Here is a 14,293-nt window from a genome sequence, read left to right as displayed (position 1 = left end):
AGAATATAGAAGAAAGTACACTTGGATTTATATAGTCTTTGGACACCCCACCCCCCAACTCCCCCCACCCCCACTCCTTCAGTCACCCACACAAGAGAACGATCTTTTACTGTACTTTTTTCCCAATGAACAGAATGATTTCTACTTTTGGTGACCAAATATGTGGGCTGTAAATTCCCATTTACTTGTACAACAACGACCCAGTGAATTCATACTGTCATGGGCTGCTTTCCAGACACGCCCCATGACCCCTTGGCCGCGCCCCATGGCGGCCTAGCAAGCCTCACAATGCCTAGCGCCATGGTCGGCCCCGTGGTCTTGGCTGCGCCAAGTGACAAGCGCGCATGCGCCTCTGTCGCCCCACCGATGCCTCTCGCCAGCGCCCAAGGCTGGCCAATGACAACAGCGCCGCGCGCCCTGACAATGTCGCGCGCGCAGATCCCGATGCCTCGCCAGCGCCCAGCTGCAGGCCCATTCCAGCAGCGCCTCGCGCACAGATCCTGATGCCAAGCACCAGCGCCCAGCCTCAGGCCAGCACATCAAGTGTCGCGCGCGCCCACAGCAACGCGCGCGCAGACCCTGACCCGCAAGACAAAGTTGCTGCCATCGGACTTAGTTTTACCTTGTAATAATCTAAGTCCTTTTCATTGTAATCATAGGCTAGTTTACACCATTTTCATTTCAGTGTGCTTCTACAGCTTTATTAGGACTAGTCTTGTAATGTTGGTTTATTTTTTTTAAGCATTATTAAGGGGGACCAAACAATCAAACATTTTCAAGCAAGCATTTTCTGGTGTCTCTCCCCCTCGACACCGCATCATTGTAATCATCATTTTCAGTCATCAATAAAATCATCATCATCATTCAAAACTCAATTCTCTCTCAGCTTCCGCAATTGCTTATGACATGGGTTTTCCCGCACGACACTGACAATCTAGTCTAGCGTGCGGAGGGGACCTCATTGGCGGACAACAACCGCACTAACATCGGTTGCTTAGCCTTACGTTGCCCTTCCAAAGAACATCAGGAAGGCGCCGCGTAACAATACAAATGAGGTCTAGAAGAGTAGAGTATACATAGACTTTATCCCTATTCCGGAGAGTAGAGAGGCTGTTTCCAAAAGACTCTGTTCAAAAAGACAAAAAAAAATAGTAATATATTAGTACCATCAACAGAACCATTAGAATAATAGCAACACTATAAACCAAAAAATAGATGAAAAATAATAATAAAAACCAATGAATAAGGCCCCGTACTATGAAAAATGGAAGAATAGTGTGGATACAATAATAATCGCTAGCAGCCTGGGATAAAACCTTATCAGACCAGCCTTCCACCCGGAACGAAGTAGAAAAATGCTCAGCTACCTCCTAACCTATCACCCTAATGCCCGACCTCCACATCTTCCTATCAAGGGTCATGTCCTCGGAAATGTGAAGCCACGTCATGTTATGCCTGATCATCTCTTCCCAATATTTCTTAGGCCGACATCTCCCTCTCCTCAAACCCGCCAAAGCCAATCGCTCAAACCTCCTGACCGAGGCATTTGGGCTTCTCCTTCGCAAGTGTCCGAACCATCTAAGTCTTGTTTCTCGCATTTTGTCATCCACGAGGGCCACACCCACCTTCTCCCGAATATCTTTATTCCTAATCTTATACATCCTAGTGTGCCCGCACATCCACCTCAACATCATCTGCTACTTTTATCTTCTGGATATGTGAGTTCTTAACTGCCAACACTCTGCCCTATACAATATGGCCGGTTTGACCACCGCTCTATAAAACTTACCTTTGAGTATCGGTGGCACTTTCTTGTCACACAGGACTCCAGATGTTAACCTCTATTTTATCCATCCAACCCTTATACGGTATGTAGCATCCTCGTCGATCTCCCCATTCCCTTGGATAGCCGACCCAAGGTACTTGAAACTGCCTCTCTTGGGGATGACATGTGATCCAAGCATCACGTCCAAGCACGCTATTCTCGACTCAACGCTGAACTTGCACTCCAGGTACTTTATCTTAGTCCTGCTCAACTTGTACCCTTAGACTCAAGGGCATGTCTCCAAACTTCCAACCTTTCGTTAACACCGCTTCACGTCTTATCAATCAGAATTATACTATCACGCCCCGAACCTGGGGGCGAGACTGGCACTTAGTGCCTCACCTATCCTTGTGTACTAATTTGCAACTAAGGGACTTTGAACATATGATGTCATACTTTGGCCATAGGCCACATTAACTACGAATGCTGATTAAATGTCAATATATAACTGAGCCGACAAAGCCATCATAACTATTACAGCTGACAAACCAACCAAATATACATACAAGACCTGCAAGCCCAACATATTGCACTAATTGATAGGATGTGTCTACAAACTTCTACTGATGGATATACTGTGATCGGAACAGCTAACCGACCTACTCATAACATATATACATACATATACAAGATGTACATAAGATTCTAGATCTGGAAACTCCGAAAGGCTTGGAGCTTACCGATCAAGCTGAACTCGGGCAATACTTATTGAGGAGGCCTACCCGTCTGTCTGTCTTACCTGCACGCATGAAATGCAGCGTCCCCAAAAAAGGGATGTCAGTACGAAATAATATACTGAGTATGTAAGGCAATATACTAAAAGCTGAAACTAAACTAATAATATAATAACTGCAAGTAGTTGGAAGTCAAAGATAATCTGAAGATATGCTTACTTGCTGATACTAACTCAACTCTCTTAATATAGTAAGTAAAATAGTTGTCTGGCCCAATAAGGCTCGGTATATATATATATATATAACTGCTCTGTCGTAGTAGGCTCGCTCATAAGCCCTCGACCATACTAAGTTCTGTATCTTGATCAACTGGGCTCGCTCATAAGCGCTCAGCCACAGCAGGCTCGGTATATATATAATTGCTCTATAGTAGGCTCGCTCATATGCGCTCGACCATACTAGGCTCTGTGTCTCGACCAACTGAGCTCGCTCATAAGCGCTCGCCACAGTAGGCTCGGTATATAACTTACCATCTGATCAGAGGTTGCCCAATAGGGGCCTGCCCATCGATTATAGCTCGATGGTAATGAAAATACTTTTAATACTGTATATATATAAATTCTCTGCTCTTTTGAGTGGAAGAAGAAAATACTCAACTGAATATGCAGTCCCGATAAGGAGAATATTATAACTTACAACACTAGAAAAATATACGCAATTTGCAAGACTAGTAAAATATACATAAATTTCGGGATATGAATGTAATGACGAGATCATGTCAAATGAAAGAAGAGCTTAGCCTTAACATACCTGGTGTAAGGAAAAATCCGTATGATGTTCTTGGAAAAGGTTGCACCGTAATCCTTTAAAACTGCAAAATCTTGCGTTGCTAATGTCTAAATAATTTTCATTGAAATTATTGAAACTTGTAGGAATTCTAGCGTTTTATTGTAGTATTCCTTTGTAGGAATTGGTAAGCATTTCGTATTTCTAATGGCAAGGCTTACGCCTGAATTGTAGTCTTGGTCTTTAAGATCAAATCGGCTTTTATAAATGACCGCCGATGAGTCGCCGGAGCAATGTTTCACCACCGATGGAAAAAGCTGCGTCAAGTGTTACCTCGACAGAGGAACAAGCTCTTAAAATAAACGTACAACTAAGATCTTTATGTAGGAATCATCAGCTATATGGTTAATGAATATCATCTGAACCTCAAGAGATTACTAAAATTAATCAATTACCCGCATAATTAAAAGTTGTCTTAAATTATTTAAAATTCTACTTATTTTTAATACCCTTTTATATATCATACTACCATGGGTCATAGGATACTTTGTATGGTACTAGTTCATAAATATCGTGTATTAACGCTCGGCCCGAATTTTTATCCCAACATGCCAAATTTGGACGAAAATTCATTTTCTTCGATTCACTTACCCTCTCACCTTCACGAATTTACTTATCACTTGTTTGAAATAGTGTGATACTATTAATCCCAAAATAATCTCATTCCCGAACTTACGTCGATCAACTTACGACGAAATTTTAACGTACGAAAATATGGGATGTAATATCTTATTCCGAGTTTTTATCAATTTACTTATGGCGTACTTTTACGTACGGAAATGCGGGGTGTAACATATATTATCAGGGAACAACATACACCATGGCAGCTCCCCTTGAATATGTTGTATCAGTGCGTCCATCACCAGAGCAAAGAAGAACGGGCTGAGCTCAGATCCAAACCCGAGACTTAGCTCTATCATACATGTCCTTAATCGCCATAATATAGGCAACCGGCACACCTTTCGCCTCTAGGCATCTCCAAAGGACTTCCCTAGGGACTTTGTCATACGCTTTCTCCACGTCAATAAACACCATGTGCAGATCCTTTTTCATATCTCTTTACTGTTCCACCAGCCTCCTAATAAGGCGGATCGCTTCCGTAGTCAAACGACCCGACATTGGACCCGAACTGGTTGTCGGATATAGACACTATATTCCTCACCCTCACTTCCACTACCTTTTCCCACACTTTCATAGTATGACTTAGTAACTTGATACCCCTATAGTTATTGCAACTCTGGATATCGCCTTTGTTCTTGTACAATGTACCATCGTACTCTACCTCCACTCATATGACATCCTCTTCATCCTAAAAATAACATTAAACAGTTTGGTCAGCCACTCCAAGCTTGCTCTACCCACACACCTCCAGAATTCTATCGGAATTTTGTCTGGTCCGGTTGCTCTACCCCTACTCATCTTATGCATAGCCCCCATGACGTCCTTAACCTTAATGCGCCTACAGTACCTACAGTTTCGGTGACCCTCGAGATGCCCCATTTCACCTAGTATAATATCTCAGTCCCCATCTTCATTCAGAAGTTTATGAAAGTAGGTCCATTTACTTATATGTATTACATAAATCCGATGTATAAAACGCAATAAGTGAATGGGACTTATATAACGTATTCAACTATTGTGATTTATAAGTCACATTTCAATATTGTGTTTATTAGTCGAGTTCACTGTGATTCCCTACCTGTATATTGTTTTACAATTTCTTTTCGTTCTGCTTCAACTTCTTTTCATAAGCTACAATTTTTTGCATATTTGTGACTCTTAAAAATAAGACAAAATTACATCATATATCACTTGGGACATACAGGCCATTCGAAAATAGCCCATATTTGAAGCTTTTACCTGGCTTAGCCCAGATTGTATATGTTATGAAATTTAGTTTTCACCCGGTAGCCCACAACTTAAAACAACGGTTTTAATATTTTAAATTTCACTTTCTCTGTTTCTCTTCCTCACGCTTTCTCAGAGCCGACGATAACCGACCTCCATTGTTGGGTTCAAGTACTTTTTCGAGCTTTCAATCATATTTTTAGGTAATTTTCGTTTTATTTTATGCTTTTACCACAGTTTTGGTTTTGAATTTTGTTTTATTTTTAGTTTTTTTTTTGCTTTTCTGATTATGCCTATTTTCTTACAATGTTGTTGTGTTTTTCGTTTGATTTTTGTTCCTTCTATCTTCGTTCTAGGCTTAAACTTGATGTTTCAGTTTGCATGCTTTGTTATTTCGAATTTTAGGGTAGAATTTTTTATTTTTTGAGTTTTGTTACAATTTGGGAAAATTGGCCTCTGCTTTTTGTTCATGGCCTTTATTTTTGGTTCACTTTTGAGTTTTGTTACATTTTGATTTTTGTGTTTTCCTTCAGTTGTCTTCACTTTTGTTAAAGCTATGCTTGTTTGGTTTATTGTAGACAATGCGTTCAAAAAATTCTGTTTCTAAAAGCAAAAATTAAGCCAACCCATTCTTTCTATCTATTCTTTTTATCAGTAAAGAGGTGCCTCGGGCTCTTTTCCAAGGGGCAGAGGGTGAAGGTTGCTGGAAAAGGCGTTAAGTTCGATTATGCGAAACGATTGAGGGACTTGCCCTCAAACACTAATTCTGAAGCTAATGTAAATGCCCAGGCGCCAGATGATAATGATTTTGAGTCTCCTGCTCCTCCTAAAAACTCGCAACAAGAGAGCAGTCGAATGACTCATTCGCAAACGAGGAATTCTCCCACTCCAGTTATATCATCGAGGGACTTGCCCTCAACCCCTGCTTCTGAAGCGAATAAGCATGTCCAGTCTCCCGATGATGATGATTTTGAGTCTCCTGCTCCTACAAAAAAGTTGCAACAAGAGAGCAGTCGAATGACTCGTTCGCAAACAAGTAATACTCCTACTCCGGTTAACATCGTTAGAATAAGGAGTAAGAAATGTGGGAGACCTGAAAAATCAAAAGAAAAGCTGAAAGTTGATTTAGTTAATGAAGATGATGTAGGCCCCAATGTTAAACCGAAAAGGAGAAAGATCAAGAACGATGGTGAGAGTGGTCTTGATTGCATATCGAAAGAACAAAGGTTTGTTATTCGCTGCAAATTGAATGAGAGAAAATCTAAGTTGAAGGTATTTCCTGTGTTGCTATTAAATTATACATGCTTATACAATTCTATACAAAGTTATACAGGTGTTTATACATCTTTATACAAGTACTACTACACTGATTTATACATTTTTATAAAATGTTTTAGTATAGTTTTTGTTCCTAATCTATTTCTTGTTATTTTTTCCATATGCAAGGTTGGGGACTTCTATATACAACCAGTTGATCATTTCCACAACAGGATTAGTTCCCATACCGAAATTGATATTGTGAGCATTTTGAAGCAATGTTTGACTGACACGCAACTTCAAATGTTCCGTGCTAGTTGTTTTGGGTACTTCTTGGACCTCCCTCAATTTAAAATTCAAAATCAACTTATTCATTGTATATTATTGAGGGAAGTCGACCCAGGACGGGAAAGGGAGTTGTGGGTGAAAATTAATGGTTGTTTGCTGCATTTTGGCATTGGAGAGTTTGTTGTTATCACTGGTTTGAAGTGTGTAGAAGACGACACCACTTTATATGACAAACCAGATGTTAATAGGTTGCTAAAAGATTACTTTCTAGGAGATGGAAAAAAGGCTATAACGAGGGGGCAGCTTCTTGATCGCTTCAAGAAAAAGGACTGGAAGTCGGACGAAGATGCGTTCAAGATGGCCTTGATGGTGTTTGTCCATCATTTCATATTCTCAGATGCCAATAATCATGGTATCAACAAAGATGATTTTGATATCATTGAAAGTGGTCAATATCAGACGTATGCTTGGGGGAAAAAGCCATTTGAAGATATTTTAGGGACAATGAGGGACAGACAGTGTGACTATTTGACAATGTATAGGCTTGGAGGTTTGCCACTTGCATTACAAATATGGTTTTTTGAGTGTTGCTTTATGGTTGACAAGCATCTAGATATTCACGTTGGCACAAATGTGCCACGCATTCTTAATTGGAAAGTGACTGAAACTCCAACATATGCGAATTTGACTAGCGGGGTGATCATGTGTAGTAACGACAAGGTAAACATTTTGTACCATAATACTTCTTCATATATGATTTCAGCTTTTCTGTATGTATATTTATGAATATGTAACAATTTCCTTTTTCTACTATTGTAATCCAGTTTTTCTTCTTGTAGTTGAACTATAGGAACATTTCCCCTACTGGTAAAGAGATGTCAACTCTGAACATCGACATGTTTTTTGAAGTTAATGCCGATGATGTTGCATCAGGGGAGGTGCCTGTGGTGCCTGCCTTTCACACTGATGATTCTGTCGCTGCATCTCCTCCTTGTCCTCAGAATATGGAGCAACAGTTTAAACGACCTTATGGAAGGAAAAAATAGCAGTCCGGTGCAATTAGTGGTGATGAAATCACTGGGAGACTTTTCAGGAAGAGGAAGAGGGGACGACCGAGAAAGTAGTTCTGTTTTTTCCATTTTACTATAGTTTTTCTATGTATCATGAGTTGTTGCCTAGTTTTGTCTAAGTACTATTCTGCTACTTGTGAGATAACCTTAAAGGATATTATAGATATTTTTATTTTTGTGTAATTTGTGGTAGTCATTATACGTTGTGGCTGTGAATGAATTACATTTTAATGAATATTTCAGTTGCTTTTGTCCTTTAACAAAGTATGTATTTTCATTATGGTTGCAGTTTTGTTAGTGTAGCAGGGTTTATACATATGTATACAATAATATACATAGTTATACAAATTTATGCAAACTTATACTCTCATTTATACATCTATATACATATAATACCATTGATTGTTTGCAGTTCTGTTTTGTATTTCCACAATCTATCAATATATTTAGTACCATTAAAAACAATAAGACACTATTATTGGATAATCAAAACATGTATAATGAAACATCTCAATTGCTTGTGAAACTTAACTACTCAACATTTGTAACTCTATTGTTTGTGAAACTTAACTACTCAATATGACAACAAATGTAATAGGAAGTGTTATGTTTCCAACTATTTATTTTGGTCGATTCCTACATGTTTTTCTATTGTGACCACCTTGTCCACACACAGAACATGAAAACGCCCTCTTAGACTCTTTTTCTGAAGCAGGTTTGAGTATTTCCTTTCTTGGCCTTCCTGCATTCCTTCTCCCTTTAGGTGGTAGGACCACATCTTCCATCACCTCTGTTGGGATTACCCATAAACTCTCATATGGCATCGGATTCACTGGAAATTCATAAGTTCTAAGGAGTTTATCCTTCTTGTAGTAAAAAGAGCAATATTGTCCAGGTTTCAGCTGCTGGTTCTTCAAAACCACCCAAGTATGCGGACATGAAAGTTCATCCATTTGAAATTTTCCGCAACTGCATGTTCCCTCTTCAAGTCACACTATATTTCGCCTTACCCCTTCAAACACAGTATATAACTGCTCCGTAGCAGGCCTCACCTGCAAAAGTTTTTTTTTTTAAAAAAAAAAGTTAAAGAACATTATACATTAATATACAGAGTTATACATACTTATACAAGCAGTAAAATGCAAGTCAGCAGTGCCAAGCATCATTATATTTGATTCATTTTATCGTTATTTGCTCCGATGCAATCAGATTTTCCCGAAGGAGTTTGTCGTACTTTTCGCCAAGCTCTGTAGATGTCTTCATTGCACTTTTTCTGTTTTTGTTGTTCCACTGTTGTAGCAAATTTGTCATGTACTCCAGCAATCGCATTACCGGTAACCCTCTAGCATCCTTGTTAGCTGCATTAATTGACTCTGCAATATTGGAAGTCATTACCATCGACCTTTTCACTTTGGAATATGCCCTAGACCACCTTTCGTAGCCAATTTCGAACAAGTAAGGCTTCACCCTCGGATCAATTTTGCACATCTCTGTCATATGGTACTCAAACTTCTCTATCGTGTAAGCTCTAGCCAAAGCAAAGAAGATATCCTTCAATTGTTTGTGATGTTTTTTGAATGTGCGCTTTACATTCTGCCACAAGTGAAACATGCAAATACAATGTGGTACTTCTGGGTACACAGCTTTTGTGGCATTGAAGATGCTTTCATTTCTATGTGAAACTATACACATCCCTTCCCTAACTCCAAAAGTACCCTTTATCTGGACAAAGAACCACTCCCAAGATTTGTTATTCTCTGAATCTACAATTGCATATGCAAGTGGAAAGATTTTTCCTGTTTATATAAAATAGATATTAGGATTTAGACAATTATACAAATCTCATACATAGTTATACAACTTTATACCAACTGCAAATTTTATAAAAATAACAGCTGTGAAATCCTATACATTTTTATACATGAAACTATAACATTATACAAACTGCATAAATAAGGTAGATGGAGTCAACTCACCAGCTCCATCCTGTGTGCAAACAGTCAATATGGTACCCTTATATGTTGCTTTAAGGAAACTTCCGTCAACAACTATTATCGGTCTGCAATGCTCCCAGCACTTGATAGATGCATATAGCGAAACATATGCATAAAGAAAGCATCCATCTTCTGATTTGTGCAACTTTGTAACCGTTCCTGGATTTGTTTGCTCCAACATATAAAAATACTTCGGCAACTCCTTATATGAATCACTCGGACTCCCTCTTATCATTGTCATTGCTATCTCTTTAGCTCTCCATGCTTTCATGTAGCTCACTTCAATTCCGTGTTGCTTTTGTATGTCCTCTATTATATCATTTGCGGTGTAAATTTTTTTTGGATTAACATACTTCTCCTTGACTATACTAGCAATTACACCCGAAGTAGCTTGACGTTGTGTTAAGTATCTTTCACCATAGCCGCATGTGTGATTATTATTGTAACTTCTCACTTTGAATATGTTTGCCTTGAAAACGGCATAAGATTTGAAACTCCAAGCACAATTGTCATCCACACACATAAGGTGATACCTAGGATTAAAGATCATTCAACTTCTAAATACACTTGTATACAAAAACATAACTACACATATACTAATTTTAATACCTATATACAAATATATACTAATTTATACATATTTATACATATATATAACAGAATATACAATTAATGACATACCTTGTTGCACTAGATCTCTTCACCTTGAATTGGAACCTTTCGCGTACAGCCAAGTTCTTCATCACATTCATAACTGTCTCTTTATCTTTATAAACTTGATCCTCCACAATAAATTCGTTCAACATATTATCTATTATACCCGTGTTTTCACTAAGTTTCGTGTTTTCAATCAATTTGATATCAGGCATAATCTCGGTGCTATCAATTGTGGATACATCTATAGAATTGGAACTTGTAGCAACTAAACAACTTGAACTTGTAGCAACCAAATAACTGGAACTTGCAGCAACTAAACGATTATCATAAATCTCTTTCACTGTCACAAACAAGGGATATTCAAGCTTTTCTTCTTTAATTCGATATACACTTTTACACCTGTATCATTGTATATCAGAATCGGTTGCAAACCATCATTTGGGAGAAAGTTAATCTCTATTGTGTTTAACTCACTATCGATTCTAATCTGTTCCGAAATAGCTGCAACTAAATTGTTATAGCTGAATGTCGACTCAATTATTACATAATCGCTGACGAAATTGATAAACTTGTTTTCTTCCCATTCACCACTATGAAGAATGTAAACTGGAAAAAGCTCCATCGAACAAAAAATTGAAATCAAAATTGCAGCAAAAAATGAGAATTGCGCTGATTTGTAGCAAAAAAATTGAAGAAATTCGAGATGAAAAAGAAATTCTAGGGTTTTTGGAGCTGCATTGATCGTAAGATCTCGTTTTTGTAGTATTTGGGGAAGAAAATTGGAAAGAATCAGAGAAAATCCAGCTGAAACAAAGAAAATCCCGCTTCTTACTCCCAAAAACGGAAATAACGCCCTTTTTTCGGATATGGGCCTCTAATTTTTGGGCTACTCAATTGTAAATTGAAATATGAGCTATAAAATTGAAAAAGAGGCAACCCAGTTGTTTTAATATGAAATTTTCCCTAAAAATAACAGACCACTGGAATTATTGGAATATATTAACTTTTACTTTACTCGTACTCAATTCTTATGAAATCCAAGATTAAAAAGGGTATAATATAGGTAAGACTGTAAATCGGTCAAATTAGTTTATAATTATTTCTTAGTTTACATTTTAGTTTCGGAAATGTTCTCTCTATCTTTAGAAGCTAGTATTAAGGTTTACGTACACATTATCCTCTCCGTACCCCACCTTATCGGATTACATTGAGTTTGTTGTAATTATTGTTGTTATTGTTGTTGTGTGGTATAAACTAAAAGTGATTATAAGCCAAATACTTATAAGCTAAAATGAACCAAAAACTATAAATTTATCGGCTTATAGCCACTTTTGATTTGATAAAAAAATTTACCATTTTATTTCTAATATTTTTATAAATTCCAAAATACCTTCCCAAATAAAGTCCTAGCTCCTTCTTTTTATGTAAAAATAATTTTATGTTTATACTTTTAGAATAATTTAAAGAATATTTCAATCATTTTAATTAAAAAAAATATAAATCACCAAATATAATAACTAAGTAATAGATCAGTTTTAGCGCTTCTACCTTAACATGTAATTATTTATTTATAAAATCAATTTTGCCACTTTAAAATATTTTGCTAACTCAAACGAATTCTAAACATTAGCCGTTGTAGCTAAGTAATAAATGTGTAAACCAAAAAAAATCTTATGAAAAAAGGTTCATTTTTTATTTGTCGATTTTATATAAACATTCCAAATTGCGAGTAAATTTTTTCCTATTAATATCCTTATACCACCACCCTTGCTCCTCCCCTACCTACCTTTTCACTGGGGGTGTTAATAAAAACCCAAAAAATCGAACCAAACCGAAAATCGAACCAACCTGACCCAAAAAACCGATACTCTTTTAAGTTTGGTTTGATTTTGATTTTGAATTTTAAAAACCAATCAAATTTTATTTGGTTTTGGTTTTAATAAAAAAAAATAACCGAAAAAATCGGATCAAACCAACTATAAAAGTAGTTATTTAAATTTATTATTACACCTATATATATGTATTTTTATATAAAGTTTCTAAAATTTTATGGTACATATTAATCATTTGTATTTTTAATCTCGTTCTCTGCTATAATAATTTAATTCCTTGCCTTTACATTCTAGTTTGATTGGTAGTCTTCTTTTGATAATTTATTTTATGTTAAAAATAATTGATTTTATTGAGTACTTAAATTCTTCATCACTATTTGATTATTATAATCAATATATCTTGGTAAACAATAGATTTATCAAAAAAACAATTGATTTGATAGTGTTACGTTGAAAATGTAGTCGCCGGAATATGCTTTTGGTAGTATATGTCTCATATTTAAAAAAAAAATTGATAAATAACCGAAAAACCAATAAAAAACGAATCGATAAAAATGACTTAATTGGTTCAGTTTATTTCCAATATTTGAAAAACCGACTTACTTGGTTTGGTTTATTTTTAGAGAAAAACCGACCCAAACCGAACCACGAACACCCCTACTTTTCACCCTCCCCTTAATGAGCAATTTTTTTTCTTCCAATCCAACATAATTATGATTTCTTAATCCTAAGTATTCCTGACCATAACTAGATCAGCCTAAATATGACTATCTCCACTATTAAAGGACCATTTCAATGTAAAGATTATAATAATTTTAATTTCTCTTCGTGCACTACTAAATCCTTGGTCATGAATTCATCTCAACTAACTTATATGACTTTTTCATAATCACATTGAAACCTAATTTTGTGATTGTCCTTTTCATTAGCTACTTTTTTTTTCCCTTTTAATCCCTATGCTTGAAATGCTTATCTATTACTCCATTTATATTATTGTTTCTTTTAATCACAAGATATAAAATCCAAATTTAATGTACTTATGCCACATATTGGCTAATCAGTATGTTATCTAATTTTAGGAAGAAACCAAATGAAAGACTTAGTTAGCGTTTGGACATAGATTTAGTTGAAACTTGAAAAAATAATTTTTGAAAAATAATTTTTGGAAGTTGAAATTATGTTTGGACATGCATTTTATTTGAAAAAAATTTGAAATTTTGTAAGTGGGAGAATAAGTTTCACCCAAAATCTACCCTAAACTAGATTTTGGGAACTTGAAAAATAATTTCAGAAATTTTTCAAAAATAGATCATTAATTTATGAACAAACAACAACAACAACAACCCAGTATAATCCCACTTATTAGGGTAGAGAGACTGTTTCCAAATAGACCCTCGACATCCTTCCCTCCAAGAACTTCCCACCTTGCTCTTGGGTAGACTCGAACTCACAACCTCTTGGTTGGAAGTGGAGGTTGCTTACCATCAGAACAACCCCTCTTGTATGAACAAATAATGTTTTCAAAAAAAATTTGAAAAAATGTTGCCAAAATGTATGGCCAAACGGGCCTTATTTTACATTATGAATAGGAAAACTATCTAAATTTACTCATGTACAATAAGAATTTTGACAATCCTTATATATTTGGGTCATTCATATTGTTGAGGTTAGTAATTTTTTTTTATTAATTTGACTTTATCTTTAACACTCACGTATCAAAATACTTTGGAAGGGTCTAAATATATCTATTTATTTAATTATACTTCGATTAGAGCAATAATGTCAGGTATAATTACATTATAATTTACTAACAATATATGCAGAGGCGGAGCTAAGGGATGAAAGTAGGGTTGTGCACGGATCGGATCGGATTTAGCACATTTCGAATTCGAATTTCGGATTTCGGATTCTAGAAAATGCAATCCGAATCCGATCCGAATTATATCAGATCGGATTTTAATTGGATCGGATCGGATTTCGGATCGGATTATGCCTCAAAGTT

General features: G+C 36.4%; 2 protein-coding genes across 2 annotated transcripts; both read right to left on the bottom strand.

Moving 5' to 3' along the window:
• Positions 1-8,428: 8,428 nt before the first annotated feature.
• Positions 8,429-8,761, bottom strand: LOC107781614 (uncharacterized). The gene has a single exon (XM_016602350.1). It carries the CDS (start codon positions 8,759-8,761, stop codon positions 8,429-8,431), a length of 333 nt encoding a protein of 110 aa, XP_016457836.1.
• A 223-nt stretch (positions 8,762-8,984) lies between these two features.
• Positions 8,985-11,081, bottom strand: LOC107781615 (uncharacterized). Its single transcript, XM_016602351.2, has 4 exons — positions 10,892-11,081; positions 10,484-10,799; positions 9,785-10,335; positions 8,985-9,604 (listed from the first exon to the last, which is right to left on the bottom strand). Exons 1-4 carry the CDS (start codon positions 11,079-11,081, stop codon positions 8,985-8,987), a joined length of 1,677 nt encoding a protein of 558 aa, XP_016457837.2.
• Between the last annotated feature and the right edge of the window lie 3,212 nt (positions 11,082-14,293).

This window comes from Nicotiana tabacum, chromosome 8 (assembly GCF_000715075.1).
Source record: "Nicotiana tabacum cultivar K326 chromosome 8, ASM71507v2, whole genome shotgun sequence".
NCBI lineage: Eukaryota > Viridiplantae > Streptophyta > Magnoliopsida > Solanales > Solanaceae > Nicotiana > Nicotiana tabacum.
The sequence above is the reverse complement of the archived record's forward strand: the minus strand, read 5'-3'. Positions and strand labels throughout refer to the sequence as shown.